Source organism: Phyllobates terribilis, unplaced genomic scaffold, assembly GCF_046119375.1.
Source record: "Phyllobates terribilis strain yellow unplaced genomic scaffold, ASM4611937v1 Scaffold_9__5_contigs__length_417890890, whole genome shotgun sequence".
In the NCBI taxonomy this organism is placed as follows: Eukaryota; Metazoa; Chordata; class Amphibia; order Anura; family Dendrobatidae; genus Phyllobates; species Phyllobates terribilis.
The window spans coordinates 258,845,105-258,864,794 of NW_027362769.1; the positions used below are offsets into that span (position 1 = coordinate 258,845,105).

General features: G+C 42.9%; 1 protein-coding gene across 2 annotated transcripts in view; it reads left to right on the forward strand.

Moving 5' to 3' along the window:
• Positions 1-19,690, forward strand: part of GSG1L (GSG1 like) — a 350,921-nt gene that overhangs the window by 286,375 nt on the left and 44,856 nt on the right. For both annotated transcript variants that reach the window (XM_073647801.1, XM_073647800.1), the window contains one exon: positions 17,009-17,120. In XM_073647801.1, coding sequence (XP_073503902.1) covers positions 17,009-17,120 — 112 coding nt within the window. The remainder of the gene's footprint in view (positions 1-17,008; positions 17,121-19,690) is intronic.

Sequence of the window (19,690 nt, forward strand, 5' to 3'; positions counted from 1 at the left end):
CTAATCCAAGTTCCTTGACCCTAGTATTATATTTACCATCTGCTGTCTTCAGCTCCTCCCAGTGCGGCTCCACTCCCGATCCACCATCTTATGACCACAACTTCTGACTGACAAGAAGTCAGAGGTATCAGTCGCAAGCTCTCAATGTAAGTCTATGAGAGCCTTGTTCTGGCCTCGTTCTGGCTTTCATTGACTTACATTGATTTGTGACTTCCGGATCACCCAGCAAACAGTGGAGTGATCTGGCAGGTCACAACGTGCAGAAGACTGACAGGAGCAGCACGAATAAAAGAGGAAGACGGCTGCTGGTAAGTATAATACTAGGAGCAGGGAATTTAGATTAGTAGCCCCACTCCAGCGCTGAAATAAAAAACACAGCAAAAGCAAAGTAATGAGCCTGACTATAATCTGGTATTCATGCAAAGTGTAAGAGCATGTTCACACTGTGGCCATTTCACAGACAAAACCCAAGGAAAAAAAAATTTGCATACAGTACAGACCAAAGGTTTGGACACACCTTCTCAGTTAAATATTTTTCTGCATTTTCCTGACTATGAAAATTGTACATTCACACTGAAGGCATCAAAACTATGAATTAACACATGTGGAATTATATACTTAACAAAAAAGTGTGAAACAACTGAAAATATGTCTTATTTTCTAGGTTCTTCAAAGTAGCCACCTTTTGCTTTGATGACTGCTTTGCACACTCTTGGCATTCTCTTGATGAGCTTCAAGAGGTAATCACCGGAAATGGTTTTCACTTCACAGGTGTGCCCTGTCAGGTTTAATAAATGGGATTTCTTGCCTTATAAATGGGGTCGGGACCATCAGCAGTGTTGTGCAGAAGTCAGGTGGATACACAGCTGATAGTCCTACTGAATAGACTGTTCGAATTTGTATTATGGCAAGAAAAAAGCAGCTAAGTAAAGAAAAACGAGTGGCCATCATTACTTTAAGAAATGAAGGTCAGTCAGTCTGAAAAATTGGGCAAACTTTGAAAGTGTCCCCAAGCGCAGTTGCAAAAACCATCAAGCGCTACAAAGAAACTGGCTCACATGAGGACCGATCCAGGAAAGGAAGACCAAGAGTCACCTCTGCTTCTGAGGATAAGTTTATCCGAGTCACCAGCCTCAGAAATCGCAGGTTAACAGCAGCTCAGTTTAGAGACTAGGTCAATGCCACACAGAGTTCTAGCAGCAGACACATCTCTACAACAACTGTTAAGAGGAGACTTTGTGCAGCAGGCCTTCATGGTAAAATAGCTTATAGGAAACCACTGCTAAGGACAGGCAACAAGCAGAAGAGACTTGTTTGGGCTAAAGAACACAAGGAATGGACATTAGACCAGTGGAAATCTGTGCTTTGGTCTGATGAGTCCAAATTTGAGATCTTTGGTCCCAACCACCGTGTCTTTGTGCGACGCAGAAAAGGTGAACGGATGAACTCTAAATGCCTGGTTCCCACCATGAAGCATGGAGGAGGAGGTGTGATGGTGTGGGGGTGCTTTGCTGGTGACACTGTTGGGGATTTATTCAAAATTGAAGGCATACTGAACCAGCATGGCTACCACAGCATCTTGCAGCGGCATGCTATTCCATCCGGTTTGCGTTTAGTTGGACCATCATTTATTTTTCAACAGGACAATGACCCCAAACACACCTCCAGGCTGTGTAAGGGCTATTTGACCAAGAAGGAGAGTGATGGGGTGCTACGCCAGATGACCTGGCCTCCACAGTAACCAGACCTGAACCCAATCGAGATGGTTTGGGGTGAGCTGGACCGCAGAGTGAAGGCAAAAGGGCCAACAAGTGCTAAGCATCTCTGGGAACTCCTTCAAGATTGTTGGAAGACCATTTCCGATGACTACCTCTTGAAGCTCATCAAGAGAATGCCAAGAGTGTGCAAAGCAGTCATCAAAGCCAAAGGTGGCTACTTTGAAGAACCTAGAATATAAGAAATATTTTCAGTTGTTTCACACTTTTTTGTTAAGTATATAATTCCACATGTGTTAATTCATAGTTTTGATGCCTTCAGTGTGAATGTACAATTTTCATAGTCAGGAAAATACAGAAAAATCTTTAAATTAGAAGGTGTGTCCAAACTTTTGGTCTGTACTGTATACCTTACAGCAAGTAAATAGTAATAGTACATGTAAATAACATAGATTACTTAGTCATAGCTACTTAGTCAAAAAAGCATAAAAACAATCCTACCACGTCAAGGTGTACCCATTGGGACAGTCCTAGCCTGTCTTTAGTATTAAAATGTTACCTTGTGTCATGTGACGTCAATGTGAATAAGGGCAGAGCAAGATAGAGACCCGACTGAGACACCCATCCATGGGAAGCTGTACAGATTAAATACTAAGCTCAGAAGGGGGGCATGCCCCTGTTTGTACAAAGTACAAGAGATAAGAGAAAAACCAAACAAATAAAAAAATGCTGGAGTCGTGCTTCAAATCCATGCATCTGCTATATAAGGAGATAAGGCTGATTATATCACAATGAAGTGAAGTTCCTGAATTTAAAGAATCTTTTAAGAGTCCAGAGCCTCTCACCTAGCCTAATAATTTCTCATACTTTGCACTGACAAGGGTCAACAGCCCAAAACACTGTGTCTGCAAATTGAGATTCTGATTTGGCTTTTATCCTAAGTCATATTGCACGACTCGTTAAAGGGTTGATTGTGACTTGTAGGATTCCAATAGGTGGTGCTATAGAGTTCAAGTCCTCTTTTTCTCTGAAGAGGCAATTTGCATAAGAATCTATATAACACCAAACATTATATACCAAAAATGCATAAGCAATAACTAAATTCAAGAATGTCACTGGGAAAAAGATACATGATTAAAATGATTATTCAATTCTTCTAGTCTTTTTCTTTGTCTCACTGCCTTTAGTCAAGGAGTTAAACAGCATAGTTTTAGTTACTTTGCTATAGAATTGTTCATAAATGGCATACATCTGTACAAGTAATGGCAAAACTACTAACGGAAGCAATATTACAGTTCTCATGGGGCAAGGTGGTCAGAGTGACCTTCCACCATCATATACTTGAGCCAAGTTAATACAATGCCATTGAGCAGTATTTATCTCCAGTTTTTTTGCACTTACACTTTAAAAGGGTTCAAAAAATATAATCCATATCATAAAGTGAGGACATTTCGCTATGATATGCCATTATTTAATGATTGTGAAGCTCTGGAGAGGGACAGAAGAGCACACAAATAGTGCTATACCGTCTGGTAAAGGATAAGTGAAAGCGATGGTAGCGCTCACCTGAAGGTGTTGTGTGCAGGCACAACACCTAGAAAAGCAAAAATGGGAGCTGGCACTTTTAGGAAGGCTGAGCTGCGGGGAGGAAGAGCCTTGGGATTCCAAATCAGTTTTTAATTAATACCAACGCGTTTCTGCGCCAGAACAGCACTTTTCTCAAGGTATACACTGTGTTCCAAATTATTATGCAAATAATATTTTCTCAGATTTTCCCAAATTACCTATATGAATTGCAGTCATTGTAATTTTCCAGTCAAATAACTATCAGAGTACAATTGAAAGGTTTTTGTACAAACTGCCTATGATAACAGTATATTTAAAAAAAAAATAAAAAACTCAAACTGCACTCAAAATGCATGTTCCAAATTATTATGCACAGCAGAGTTTTCAACCTTTTCATTTTAATAAAGAACAAAAAAATGGTCATTTTTGAAATTATAAGCATTAGCAGGTTATTACAGACTGAAATCAAACAGTTTTCAACTCAAAACTTTATTCTAGGTGATGTTACTGACGCGCCCCTGGGCCTGTGTCGCGCTGCGTTGCGCACGCGGGAGCTTACCCGGAGCCGGATCTCTTTAGGGTTGTAGTCTCGTGGCGGTGATCCGGTCCGTGCCCAGGGAGTCAGACTAAGTGGCGGTCTATGGCAGTAGATGTTAACTTGATCGACTAGGCCACCCGTTGAGTGCGGCTTTGAAGCCGCCGCTGCAGAACAGTCCACTGAGGCCAGGTGTATGAGGATGTGCAGCGTGGTGGTATAACCCCCAACGGGAGGGGTATGGCCTCAGGGCAGCAGGGATAGATGATGGGGGTGATGGTGGTACACGAGCGCAACAAAGACAACTCGGAGTCTTGGTGGTGCAGTTCAGGGTCTTTACTCACGGTTACTCGGTTACTGCTCCAGGCCACCGCTGCAGAGGTGGCCGCCTGTGTCGCGCTGTGCTCACCAGGTGAGGGGCTCGGTTAACTCCCAGGTCTTTCTGGAGTGCTTTGCAGGACCCCCTTTATGTCCCCTGTCTCTGGTCTTCAACCCCACTAGTGACCACGCTTATGTCCAGCTGCCTCGGACCTTCTTGGTGGGCAAACGTTGGCCTGCGTTTCCCAGGTCCTATGTGGTGCCTTTCTAGCGGGTGTGGTGAGGGGCTGCTCCACATGTAATGTCGTAGCCTCCGGTTCTTAGTTGAGGGTAGTTTCTCTCCTCCACTAATTTGGGATCCGGTTCCCATCTTCTTGACCTGACCCCCCTACTCAGGTAGCGGCGGGCGTGTGGTGGCTACAAGCCAGTCCACACCCCTGGGGTCCCCTCTGTCCTTCCTGGAGCCCAGTCTGCTCCTCTTCCTCCTTCTTCCCTCCTCCAGGCTCAGGCCTCCTGACAGGGCCTGCCTGTGGAGCAGAGCCCATAAAGCAGCTCTGCTCCCTGTCTTCTCCTCTCTCAACTCACTCCCTTTCCAAGATGGTGCCTCCCTTTATACTCCTGTACAGAGTGCACCCAGGATCTACTTCCCCCACGCACACACTACCGGGTTCCCTTCTCTGGGTGTTCCCTCCCCCCACTCCAGCCAGGGACATGCTCACTCGTGCCTGCATAACTAATGGGAGCACCGCCGAGCTGTCCCCCGGAAATGTGGTGTAGTGCATGTGGGTGTTAGGGTCCTGAGCCACACTCCATCCTTACCTGGAAGTGAGATATCGCACATCTGGGTGAGATGCAATACCTCTGTAGCAACCGAACCCTCGGGGTGCTACATTCCCCCCTGGCAAAACCCAGCACGTCCGCGGGCTGGAACTGAGCAAAAGACAGGGTATACATTAGAACATGCAAATTTTTCATAAACAACAAGTATAACAGGTATCAACATTCAGTTTCCCTTTATGGGAACGGCTCTCTCTTAAACGGTATAAGTGCATATGTACTGTTCTGGAACTCTTTTTCATAGTAACACATTCTAGCATATAAATTTTTCATATAAAACATTTCTAGCAGCAGATCCACGAAGAAGTCTCTTTATAACAGGTCACAGTTTATTCTGCAACCAGGTGTCCATTTTCCTAAAACAGGGAGACGTAACCAGGTAGGGGTCTGTCCTGCCCCGAGTCCTTAACAGTCTTTTAGTCCATCCTGGGTTACGCTCCACTAACTGTACAAAGGATTCCCGGTAAATCCACCAAGGACTCCTATACATTACTAGAAACACATAATTATTTACAAGATATGGCCGCTCTCAGTCCTCGGCCAGGTAGGGGTGGCTGTTCTCAGTCCCCAGCCAGTTAGAGGGAAAAAGGGGTGGCTGTTCTCAGTCCCCAGCCAGGTAGGGGGTAAGGGAAACAGTTCTCTTTCTGTCCCAACGGGGACCACACTCTTAGTGGAAACAGTCCCACAACAGTCCTTATACCCGGTCGGGTAACTATTTACATCTCCTCTTTTACCGTTTACGATTAACGGTGTGCTCCACACGCTCCTTTCTCTTTCTCAGGTTCAGACCCGTCCGGGCCCTCTTGGTACTCGGGGTCTGAGTGGTACTGGTAATGACGCCCGGGGTCAGGGGGTGCGACTTTGGGCCTGGGCGCGGGCTAGTGGTGGCAGTGCCCAGGTCTGGAGGGCTCGGCTGCAGGGCTTGTTGCGGGGTCTGGAGCAGGTCTGCGTCTGCAGCGCCCGGGATCGGCGGCTCCACCGGGTGGCCCGGGAGCAGGCTGACGCTGGCAGCATCCGGGACAGGGAGACTCCTCTTACCTGCTCCCGCGACCGCTCCTGCGTCACGCGTCTTCTCCTGGTGCTGGTCGGGGCCCGCGACGGCTGGGGCGCTGCCGATGCTGGGCAGCTTAGTCTGCTGCCGGTCCGCCATCTTGCTGTCCGTTCCTGGTGTCCTCCTCCCCCCTGGTGGACCGTGGCCTACCTGGCGATGATCCTCTTCCGTAGGCCGCGGCTCCGCAGTTGATCATCAGGGTCGAGGACCTTCCGTCGCGCTCCAGTGACATCGGCGTCTGCTGGGCTCCTTCCAGGACCTTACGCAACGTCCGGACGTGAGGCGGGGCTTCAGTTCTCGCGCGCTTTCGGAGTCCACGCCCCTCTTCTTCCCGCGCGGCGTCCTCAAGATGGCGCCCAATGGCGGGAAAACTTCACGGATGGTAAGTTTTAAAAGTCTCTTTTTCAGGCACGCAGTACCCGGTGGTTGCGGGCACGAAATCCTGCCGACTACGCCAAAAGTTGACGCGCCCCTGGGCCTGTGTCGCGCTGCGTTGCGCACGCGGGAGCTTACCCGGAGCCGGATCTCTTTAGGGTTGTAGTCTCGTGGCGGTGATCCGGTCCGTGCCCAGGGAGTCAGACTAAGTGGCGGTCTATGGCAGTAGATGTTAACTTGATCGACTACGCCACCCGTTGAGTGCGGCTTTGAAGCCGCCGCTGCAGAACAGTCCACTGAGGCCAGGTGTATGAGGATGTGCAGCGTGGTGGTATAACCCCCAACGGGAGGGGTATGGCCTCAGGGCAGCAGGGATAGATGATGGGGGTGATGGTGGTACACGAGCGCAACAAAGACAACTCGGAGTCTTGGTGGTGCAGTTCAGGGTCTTTACTCACGGTTACTCGGTTACTGCTCCAGGCCACCGCTGCAGAGGTGGCCGCCTGTATCGCGCTGTGCTCACCAGGTGAGGGGCTCGGTTAACTCCCAGGTCTTTCTGGAGTGCTTTGCAGGACCCCCTTTATGTCCCCTGTCTCTGGTCTTCAACCCCACTAGTGACCACGCTTATGTCCAGCTGCCTCGGACCTTCTTGGTGGGCAAACATTGGCCTGCGTTTCCCAGGTCCTATGTGGTGCCTTTCTAGCAGGTGTGGTGAGGGGCTGCTCCACATGTAATGTCGCAGCCTCCGGTTCTTAGTTGAGGGTAGTTTCTCTCCTCCACTAATTTGGGATCCGGTTCCCATCTTCTTGACCTGACCCCCCTACTCAGGTAGCGGCGGGCGTGTGGTGGCTACCAGCCAGTCCACACCCCTGGGGTCCCCTCTGTCCTTCCTGGAGCCCAGTCTGCTCCTCTTCCTCCTTCTTCCCTCCTCCAGGCTCAGGCCTCCTGACAGGGCCTGCCTGTGGAGCAGAGCCCATAAAGCAGCTCTGCTCCCTGTCTTCTCCTCTCTCAACTCACTCCCTTTCCAAGATGGTGCCTCCCTTTATACTCCTGTACAGAGTGCACCCAGGATCTACTTCCCCCACGCACACACTACCGGGTTCCCTTCTCTAGGTGTTCCCTCCCCCCACTCCAGCCAGGGACATGCTCACTCGTGCCTGCATAACTAATGGGAGCACCGTCGAGCTGTCCCCCGGAAATGTGGTGTAGTGCATGTGGGTGTTAGGGTCCTGAGCCACACTCCATCCTTACCTGGAAGTGAGATATCGCACATCTGGGTGAGATGCAATACCTCTGTAGCAACCGAACCCTCGGGGTGCTACATTACATTAGCACATAGGACCCCTTGTTCGAAAGGAGCTTCTGAACTCTCTCGTCCATTGAATTTGTCAGGTTTTGGATGGTTTCTGCTTTAATTGTTTTGCATGAGGACAGAATACCCTCCCAGGGCTGTTGCTTAGATGTGAACTGCCTCCCGCCATCATAGACACTCCTTTTGATGATGCTCCAGAGGTTCTCAATGGGGTTGAGGTCAGGGGAGCATGGGTGCCACACCATAAGTTTGTCCCCTTTTATGCCCATAGTAGCCAGAGATGCAGATGTGTTATGTGCAGCATGAGACGGGGCATTATCATGCATGAAATGATCTCGATGGTCCAGATGGATGGAGTGGAGGATGGCTGGTTGATGGACACCCCATGCAAACACGGCTACGGCGCTAACAAGGAGGAGGTGGAGTAATGTTTTGGGCTGGAATCATGGGGAGAGAGATTGTCGGCCCTTTTAGGATCCCTGAAGGGGTGAAGGTGAACTCCATGATGTTTGTTGAGTTTCTCAAACAGCACTTCCTTCCATGGTTCAAGAAGAAGAACCGTGCATTCCGCAGCAAGATCATTTTCATGCATGATAATGCCCCGTCTCATGCTGCACATAACACATGTGCATCTCTTGCTGCTATGGGCATAAAAGGGGACAAACTTATGGTGTGGCACCCATGCTCCCCTGACCTCAACCCCATTGAGAACCTCTGGAGCATCATCAAAAGGAGTGTCTATGATGGCGGGAGGCAGTTCACATCTAAGCACCAGCTCTGGGAGGGTATTCTGTCCTCATGCAAAACAATTAAAGCAGAAACCATCCAAAACCTGACAAATTCAATGGACGAGAGAGTTCAGAAGCTCCTTTCGAACAAGCGGTCCTATGTGCAAATGTAACATCACCTAGAATAAAGTTTTGAATTGAAAACTGTTTGATTTCAGTTTGTAATAACCTGCTAATGCTTATAATTTCAAAAATGACCATTTTTTTGTTCTTTATTAAAATGAAAAGGTTGAAAACTCTGCTGTGCATAATAATTTGGAAAATGCATTTTGAGTGCAATTTGAGTTTTTTTTTTTTTTAAATATACTGTTATCATAGGCAGTTTGTACAAAAACCTTTCAATTGTACTCTAATAGTTATTTGACTGGAAAATTACAATGACTGCAATTCATATAGGTAATTTGGGAAAATCTGAGAAAATATTATTTGCATAATAATTTGGAACACAGTGTAAAAGCCAAATGTTATTTAATGATTGGTGGAGATCTGACCTCTCGGACCCTCACAATTCCAAGAACCTACACCAGCATCAGACCATCCACTGTGCAGGACAAAACTGTAAAGTGGTCCCTTTATTCTTAGGATCGTTGAGAGATCCAGAAGTCTGACACCCACGGTCATAAGGTGTTTTACTTATCCTAGAAAAATCTCATTATTATATGAGAAACCCCCTTAATTTATGTTGGGTTGAGGGCCCCATCTGGCATTACATAGCAGTTTAATTTGTTATTCAATGACTGAGGCAGGCGGGTTAACGTTTATGGCTACTGTAATGCCTCCCATTAGTGGTAGTCATCAAGCAATTGTTAAAGCGTGTAGCAAAACAAAATAACACATTTTTAACTAGAATATTAAAAAACTGCACAAGAAGACAATTCAGGGCTTTATTTTTCCAGGAAATAATTTGATATTAGTGGTAGATTCTCTCTACGCTTTAGTATGCTGTCTGTATTAAATGAGACAGCAATAAGCATGGATCACAAATATACTAAGCACTAAACAGAGCTATCCTAGAAGGATTACATATTTGCATAAAATTCCATCTTTATTAAATTATAAGCTATGCGAGATTCATAAAGCATGAAAATACATTAACTTCATTATGAGCAGTCAAATATGATGGAGAGAACACAGCGTAAATCACATATAATATTCACAACACTGAGGAAATGAATGTTGCATTGTGAAAGCAAAGTCTAGATTTTGGTTTATTTGGAAACACTGATATTAAGTAAATTGCAGAACTGATAATGACTGTAGATATCCAAGGCCATTCACATCCAAGCCTATTACTCTTCAGTGTTTATTGAGTTTTATGGGTGTCTGAAACCTTTTCAATTTTCAGCATCATTAGACAACACTTGGTAATTACTATGCACTTTAAAACAATAAACAGACATAAATCTTACTTTCTCATTGTTGTTGTTTTTTTATCCTTTTTTGAAAAATTTTAAATGTGCAAATTGCATCATTAAGAGTAATTAAACCAGAAAATAAATTTTATCTACAGAAGGAAAATTGGAGACTGTCAAGGGTATATGGATATTTAATGTCTTATGCACATGGCCATATTACAGCTTTGTGCCTGAGCTATATATATTCATGTCAAGGGCAGAAAGGTCAAGGGAAAAGTCATCAGGAGCTCCCAAGGTGAGATCTAATCTTGTCCTTGGCACTTAATATACAGTTCACACACAAAGCAGTAATATGGCCATGTGCAAAGGTCATAAGAAAAGTGCTGATTGTTTCTATGTACAAAATTCCATAACAGTAAAAAGCATCCTCAACAAAAATGTCACAGTAAACTCTATTACATATCTGCTTAAAACACAGACCTAATGCTTAGTGTATAGTTGTTTTGTCTATATAGACAGGAAGAAGTAATAAATAAAATGCCACCCATGAAGCATGCTGGAGCCAAGGCCGCAAAAAATACACCTAACGTGTAAAACAAAAAGATAGAAAATGTGCAATACTTTTCATATTTTCTTATTAAAACAAAAGAAAAATGTCCTAATAACAGCTCAACAAGACACTAAAAAAGGAATGGATCTCATTTACTTGCATCCATCTATGAGGATATACAGTATTGTAACATAACATTGGTTATTATAACACAAAAACAGTGACAAATGTTCTCTGAACATATGGTGGAGAAATTAGGATTTATGGATACAATACGTCTATTTATTTCAATGTAGCAAAACAATGTGCAGGTTGAAGATGAGCAGATATTCCCTGGTGAGCTCCATCAGACTTTATAATACCAGTGCACAATCCACTATACAAAATAACTAACCTCTGACAGAATTCACTGTTTGCTTGAATGTTTTGTTATTTTTTTCAGCTGTTATTTTTCCTTTTTTTCTGCTTGGCAACCCAAGCAAAAATTCCACCTGCAAGAATGTGTGGGGTTAACAGAAAGAGTGGTAGAAGATCTTTATCAACACACCAAGTCAATTAAGTGCAAGGACCCAGCCAAATGTTGTAGTCCCGGTAACTCTCGGTGCATTTAGTTTTGGAATAAAAATATTCACTATTAGAGGAGCAATCAAAGTCGTTGTCCTTATTCATTAGTGTTCACACCCCCTTAGATGCTGAGCCCTGCTATATAATCTGGAGCAGACCTGGTCAAACTGGGGTCCTTTGGGAAAATTAATTTTCCATCCCTGATCCGCAGACATTGCTGTTGAGCATGCCACAGCCATACTGTATTCCCTGTATGAGAAGCAATTGTCTCCTCAAAACAGCTTTGTGTTTCACCCAAGGAAATAAACAACTATGTCTGGTCATATAAGGCTCATAAAGTTAGAAAGGAAAAGCAACCTATTTAGCAAAATTGCTTCAGGGTATCAACAAGACGGTAAATCTGCAGGTTGAAAATTGCCTTCAACTCTTGTTATATTGATTATTAGATAGCAGGTTTGGAAACTTATTTATGACATTCAAAAGGCTAAGACACAATGACAAACACTGTCATAAGTATGCTTAAAGTTATAAGAGATAGTAAAAAAAAATAATTCATGGTGTACCGTGCCTGGGATGCCTGTGTCCAGGAGGCATTGAGGTTTTAGAAATTAGAGAAGAAATAATTTAACATGATAAAATTTTCAGAGTATAAAACTACAAATAATTTGATCCTTCAGTTAGACTTTCCTGATCTTTTTTTAAATTCTTTATTTACAATGAATGAATGGAAATATAGAAGAGGGATATACCCTGATAAACTTAAAACAAGCAATAAGCAATATCTGTGATATGCATGAGAAGGCAAATTGCAGAGAAAATTTTAGACATCACAGATATAAAGTTTGACCTGCATAAAAGTGTGAACTGCCTTATAAAATAATTGAAGTTACATTATGACATATGAGGGGAGGGAATACCCATTCCAGACTCACTTATAGCTTTTGATTAAAAAAAAAAGTATAAACATACCAGGTGAAGAAGAAAGAAAGAAGGAAAGAATGAAAGTTAAAAAAGGCAGAAGAATGCAGTTTCAGGGCAAAAGGGTGGGCTCAGTCTAGCATGTAATAAATCCTTAAAGAAGATGAGAAATTAAGTTTAAATCCTCAGGATGGTCAGATGATCCTCAGATTGTTGGAATTCCATCCAGTAATACCATGCTCCATAGAATTTGTCGTTGATGTCATGGATTGAGAAGATTGGGTCCTCCATATGCAATAGATCAATGAACTTATAAAGCCAAAGTGACAATAGAGAGCAGTCAGTTTTTTTCCATAACAAAGGCATACAAGCTTTTACTGCCATTACCAGACAATGAGTAAGGGAGCGTTTATAGGTAGTGAGTGAAGAATTAGTAATAGTGCCAGGCCAGGATCGTCAGAACTATGCGTATAATCCTCTTGATACCCTACAAGAAGGAAGAATATTTCCCATAACCAGAATATATGCAAGAATGTCCTCTCCTCAGCCCCATTCCTTCAGCAAGTTTGCTTTTACCAAAGGAATGGAGCAATGTTATTTGGATGGTACGCTATGCCATCTCGAAATCTGGAACTGATGGAAGACTTATGGGTCAGTATATATTTATTATGTCAGTGTTCCATCGCCAGGGACAAATCAAAGTCTTCTTCCAACTGGAGAAGGTACAGTATTTGGGAGAGGCAGTTCCAGGGAATATTGTAGGAAGGGTATACCAGTTCCATAGGGGTTTTATCCCACTTAAAAGCTCGGTTTATAATGTACTGTAGAGAGAAAATATTTCAGTTGAAGGATTCTCCAAGTTCCCAGGGGATGGGATGAGATTGATGAAAGGAACCATTGGGCCACTGCATCAGTTCCCCTTGATGAAATATTCAATATCTATTCTCCATTTACATTCCAAAAGTTGAGTTTTCTCGACATAGTGCATAGGTTTCCCAAAATCAGATAGATCAGTGAGGGTACAGGTAGTACATATGATTGTACAAGTGTATCAGTACAACAACTGCGATTGGATGGGATCTAAAAGCAACTAAGTGACTACTCTCAATTCAGGACAAGGAGACAAGTGGAATGTTTATTTGCAACTTTGTTCTATATGTATCCAGTATTTTTATTGGCAATAGCACACCAGTCTATTATTCTGGAAAGGTGACAGCCTAAGCCTATCATCTAGTCTAAACAAGTGAATATTTTTGATTCATGCTGGCTTCATAGCTCATATGAATGAATTCTGTATGGTGTTTAAGGATTTAAAACAGATGAAATGTTCTGATCAGGAGGGCCTTGAAGAGGATAAACACTTCTCAACTTTGAAATTGAAATACCAAAAAGGAAAAGTTCTGGAATTGTGAAAATCACAGGATCAACAGACATCATAATGATATGCAAATAATTAAAAAAATGGAACAATTTTCAAGACATCTCGATTTAACCAGTATCGAGCATGAGCACCACATACAGAAATACATACACTCACCTGCCTTTGCATGTTATCAGTGAGGTTATTAATGGCTGTGTAAGGAATGTTCTACCACACTGAATGCAATTGGACATACAATAATCAAGATCTACTTCTCGCAGCTTCCTTTGCAATTGCTGACCAATGATGTCCCAGATGTGCTCGATTGGGAGAAAAGTCTGGAGACACTGTAGGCCATGGTAGCACGATTAGGCCATGCAGGCTGCTCACAGTAGCTCAAGCAACATGAGACCTAGTAGTGATATGTTAAAAAAGGGCCCCTAAGACAGTTTGGAGAAAAGGACGTAACACTTCTTCAATAACCAAATTAATGTAAGGCCGAGCTCTTAGTGAACCTGGAATTTAGCTACCTTACCTTATGTGACCCCACACCATACTCCTAGAATAATAGGACTGGTGTGATGTTCATTTGTGAAGACCTCTTCATGGTGTTGTCCACATGTTCTCCAGACCAATTGCTGGCTAACATTGCATCCAAGACAAAAAAGCGTGATTCATCGCTGAATAGGATAGACGTCCATGTCAGCCTTCATTGCTATCTTGCTTTGCGAGCAATGGCGTGAGGTCACCAAATTATCAAAAGTGCCACAGAAGCTGTTTTTTAACATAACAATGACAGGTGCCACCATGACCTGCAGCATCCCCTGACTTGTCTCCCATCGAACCCTACTGGAACTTCATTGGTTGGTAATTGGAAAGGGAGCTGACAGCAGTTGATCTTGATAATTTGGTGACCAAGTACATTCAGCAAGGCAGAACGTTCCTCAGACATCCATCTCTATTAATCTCTAATTGTTACAGATCCGGGTGGTGGAACCTCTGTGCTGCGGTGCAAGGAGGGACCAGAGGGGCGTAACTAGGTATCAACTCGGACCGACTAAGGTCGTACGGCGGCTCAATCGACTCCGTGACCAGGGAGGGATCGAGCAGAGGGACCAGGTGCTACTCTGGGGACCGACCTTGTATGAGAGCAGGTGACTCCCACGGGTCAGAAGGCAGGGACTGACCGGTACAGCAGATGAGCACGGCAGGCAGGCTGACGGGTGATCCGGGCAGACAGACTGGCAGGCGCGGCAGGTAACAGGCAGGAGCCTCCAGGTAGGCTGGCTGATAGGCACGGCAGGTGCTTCCAGGTAAGCGGGCTGGCAGGCACGGCACACAACAGGCAGGATCCTCCTGGTAGGCTGGCTGGTAGGCAGGGCAGGTAACAGGCAGGTGCTCCTTGGTAAGCGGGCTGGCAGGCACGGCAGGTAACGGGCATGTGCTTCCAGGTAGGCTGGCTGGTAGGCACGGCAGGTAACAGGCAGGTGCTTCTAAGTAAGCGGGCTGGCAGGCATGGCAGGTAACGGGCAGGTGCTTCCAGGTAAGCAGGCGGACGGAGCCCATAGACAGACTGGCGGACTGGCAATAGGCAGACTGTCAGGCTGGAGAGTAGACTAGCAGACGGACTGGACTAGTAGTCCGGATGCCGGACTGGACTTGTAGTCTAGCTGGCGGGCTGGACTTGTAGTCTGGCTGGCGGGCTGGACTTGTAGTCTGGCTGGCGGGCTGGACTGGTAGTCAGGCTAGCAGCAGGACCTGAGGGCTGAAGCAGAGTATCACACACAAAGCTATAACCTTGCACGGGCACCTCCATATTGGAGGAGGTGCCTTTTATAGGGGAAGTCCTCCGGCCATTGGCCGGGGACATTTTAGGACGGCGCGTGCGGCCCCTTTAAGAGGGAGGGAGCGCGCACGCGCCCTAAGCACAGAGCCAAGGAAGCTTCGTGCACCAGCAGCAGCTGCAGGGAGGCCAGAAGACGCCGGAGCAGGACCGCGGCGGTAAGGGGGACGGCGTCTCTGCCTGGCAGGAGGCAAAGACGCCAATGCTACACTAATCATTAATGAGCTATTAATCTCATTAATAGCAGTCAATGGGGCTAGTGTATTTCTGTGCATGGTGCTCCTACTGAATTAAATGAGATGTTTTAAACATTTTGTTTCCATTTTTTCTTCATTTGCATCTCATTAACATGTTAATCCATCCTTTTTTTTTCCATAATTACATGACTTTTTCTTTTTGCCGTTGCAATTTCAAGATCAAGGAATCTAAAGTTATAAACAAGAAGTTGATTTTAAATATCTGGCATCTACCAAATCATATAACTGTTCCTTTACCCCGTTTGTCACGGTTCTCTTTGGAATTCCTGATCTTGACCTGCAGATGCTGCTTATTTTTCAACTTGTATTCTCATCTTAGATGTTTATTCTCTCATCTTGTATATTCTTACTGCAACTGTAAATGGCATCGGCAACCACTTCCTTAGATGTCCCAGTGATTTGGAGACCTCTGTTGTTGACATCACTGTGAGTTAAAAAGGTGGAACCTGCATCTATTAAACATTTCTTGTATATTCTGTGGATATTCTACAAATGTCTGAAATGAGAATTTAAGAGGCTGTTGTTCAGAGAGGGTTGTTGTCAGAATAAGCCTGTATTCTTATGACAGATTGGAAGGGAAAGTGAATTTATTTTATATGCCTTACATTATATTAGCTTGTATTGACAGTGATTTACATATCATTATATTAAAAGGGGGTTGTCCAATATAGAAAAAAAAGGCTTAAATTAACTTCAAATTAAAAAAAAACTGTGGCATACTCACCTTCTAGCGCCCTTACAGATCCAGCAAGGCTGCTCCAAAGGTCTGTGTTGGCTATGGAAAGCTATACATGTTCCATTTGGAAGTCATAGGACCACTGCAGCCTGTGATTGGCTTCAGCAGTCATGTGACTAAAAGAGCACGATCTTAAAAAAATGTAATTGAATTATTTTTCTATATCTGACAACCCCTTCAAAAAATAGTGATTTGTTAATTTAAAGTAAATGTAATGTAGGAAATCACTGATTGAGTTGAAAAACCATTGAGAAATCCATTCTGTTCTTTTTTTTCTTTGAGTAGATATCATAGCACGCTCCTTTTTCTTAGAAACTACTTTTGACAATAAATGCCTGTCTTGTCAGTTGCAATCAGTTAGCTAAATAAGATTGTAAAAAGTAAACTATCTGATTGGTTATTATGGGTAACACTGGAATTCTGTTTGATGCTGGAAGTCCAGCAGGTGGGACTACCATGAAATACGAGAACAAGTCAATCATGGTCTTCATCACATGCATAATCAAAAGCATTATAAAAACCTAAAATGAGGAACCCATTCAATTCATATGTTATTCAAACAAAAGATTGAATATTTTATTAATTAAAAGGGGTCTTTACTGGGAACCCTCCCCTTTCGTGAGGCTGCTTATCCAATGTTTGACTGACTAGGATCCACTGAAATGTAATGCTTCCTCTCTCTTTATAACCAGAGCCAATAAACCTCAAATTTTCAGTTCTCTGTTCTGATTCTCAATCACATTTCATAGCAACTATGTTCCGAATATGATATTTTTCTAAAGTTTATTATTAATACTTAAAAAAACAACAGACTCATGAAATATTTCTGCTTTTTTTGTTTATTAGGGGACAAATATTCTTTGTATACATAAACTTGGTTATGCTATGCAGAGAATGTATAATTTTTGTCTATTTTTCCCATTTAAAGGTCTTCTTGGTATGGTGGCTCACATGATGTACACTCAAGTCCTTCAGGTTACTGTGAGTTTAGGACCTGAAGACTGGAGACCCCATTCATGGGATTATGGGTGGTCTTTTTGGTAGGTATCATTGCAAATTGATAAATATCATTTGTAAGATTTCTATTGAAATATACCTATGTGACACAACATTGCCATTTTTCTCCTTTGTGCAAAGTATTGAAAATCAAAAGCTCCAAGAGACAAAAGTGAAATGGGTCTACTTCAAAATTTCTATTAAATGAAGAATGTGTGTTGTAGTTGAAGATACAGCGGGTGAAAGAAGTATTGAATATGTCACCAATTTTCTAAGAAAATATATTTTTAAAGGAGCTATTGACATGAAATTCTCACCATATTCTCAACCCATCCAATCCACACAGGCAAAGAAATCAAACCATATATTGTATGTCCATAAATTATGTGTAATAATGAGGCTGGGCTATTCTAGCAGCTTTATTTTCTTTCTCTGAAACCAATTGAGAGTTTTCTTGGCTGTCTGTTCGGGATCATTGTATTGCTGAAAAGTCCACCCTTGTTTCTTCTTCATCATCCTAGTAAATGACAGCAGATTTTTATCAAGAATGTCTCAGTACATTTGTCAATTAATTCTTCGTTCAATTACACGACGTTTACCAGTGCCGTATGCTGAAAAATAGCCCCACACCGTGATGTTCCTATCTCCTAACTTTACTGTTGGTATGGTATTTTAACATGGTGTGTATTATGGCATCCAAAGAGTTCAATTTTGGCTTCATCTGACCAAACGATATTCTCCCAGTATTTCACGGGCTTGTCTAAATGGTGTTGAGCAAACTTTAAACATGCTTGAACATGCTTTCTTGCTCAGCAACGGAGCCTTGTGTGGTAAGCGTGCATACAATCCATGGAGGTTGACTGTATTACTTATTGTTTTCTTTGAAATAATTGTATCTGCTGATTCCAGGTCTTTTTGTAGCTCTCCACAGATGGTCCTTGGCTCTTGGACCACTCTTCTGATAATTATTTTCACTCCTCTGTCTGAAATCTTGTGGGGAACACCTGGTCGAGGCCGGTTTATGCTGAAATAATGTTCTTTTCTCTTCCGCATTATGGCCCCAACAGTGCTCAGTGGAATCTTCAGTAGTTTAGAAATTCTTCTATCAACGCCATCAGTATGTTTTGCAACAATAAGGTTGCAAACATATTGAAGCAGCTCACTGGTTTTACAAATCATTAGATGTTTCTTGTATGCCACCTTGGTAATGAGACACCTTTTTATAGGCCATCAGTTGAACCAGCTGATATTGTTTTTCATGTGGCAGGATTGCTTTCTAATTACTGATAGATTTCAGCTGGTGTCATGACTTTCCATGGCTTTTTTCACCTCTTTTGCTTAATTTTTTCCTGTGTCATTTTTTCATTATTACACTGCCATATGGACAACTATGATTTGACTTCTTTGCCTGTGCAGATTGGATGGGTTGTTACCAACATCTGGAGAGAATTTCATGTCAAGAACACCTTTAGAAATATATTTACTTAGAAAATCTGTGACGTGTTCAATACTTTTTTCACCTGCTGTATCTAAAGAAACTGGTTGCAAATAAAGAAAATTGCCCATGAGAACCTCAAAGGACCATACAAGTACTGCTGAAAAAATTGATAAACTTTTAACAAACCTTCTCCTTGCCAAAAAGTTAAAGCATCTATGGTTCCCGAATGAGAAAGTTATTCTACAATTGGGGAAACTCTTAAAAAATGATCAGACAAGATTTCTTTCCCTTTATGTCAGAGAGAAAATACAAAATAGTGTATACATTTTCTATTTACCCAAAGTTAACTGCTTTGATTCCAACACGTGAAGAAACTCTGAAGATATGTGTACCCAGGGTATTTTGGGGAGTCTGTTCTGAAAGTTTGAAATACTCTATCCATTGATTTCTATTGTAAAATAACTTGTTTATATGTTAAGTCTCTTGATCGCTTTTATTCTGCTTCAGGTTTTGAAAAATGCTTGGTGAGAGAAAAGACAGTGCATGTTACTTCTTTGACGCGTCTCCTGATGGAAAACTAGGCATTGTCCAATGGAGAGCATGCAAAAAATGCTTTAGGAAATAAACTATCCAAAAACGCTTGAAAAACTCTTCAAAACCACATACTGGAAGTTCCATGCCAACTGGATTCTTATTTGCTTCTCTTAATATTCAATATATTCTCTTGAGAGAAGCAGGTGAGAATCTAGTTGGCATATGTTCAAGAGTATTCAAATTCCATACTGGTGGTCAAGTGATTGCCCACTCAATCTAACAGCAGAGGGAAATCGTGAAATTATGCATCAAGCACACTGTCAGGAATCGCTCATCTGCAGTCAGAGAGCGTGACTGCAGAAATTTTAATAATAATTTGTCCCATATGTCTACTTTATCTTGGCATAATTTTTCAAATGCCTTTTAATTTTGTTAGGATGTTAGGTTAGAAGGCTTAAAATATTAGCAGCTTTTTTCATTTTCTTTTTTTTTCAGGAAAATGTATCATGTTTACTTCAAGTTAGTGGTAAATTTTGGTCGATATGATTTGCGTTTATTTATGAAACTATAAAAAAAATTGGACAACAAAATTTGAAACATAATTTTTTTGTTAGGAAGTTAGAAAGGTTAAAAGTTTATCAG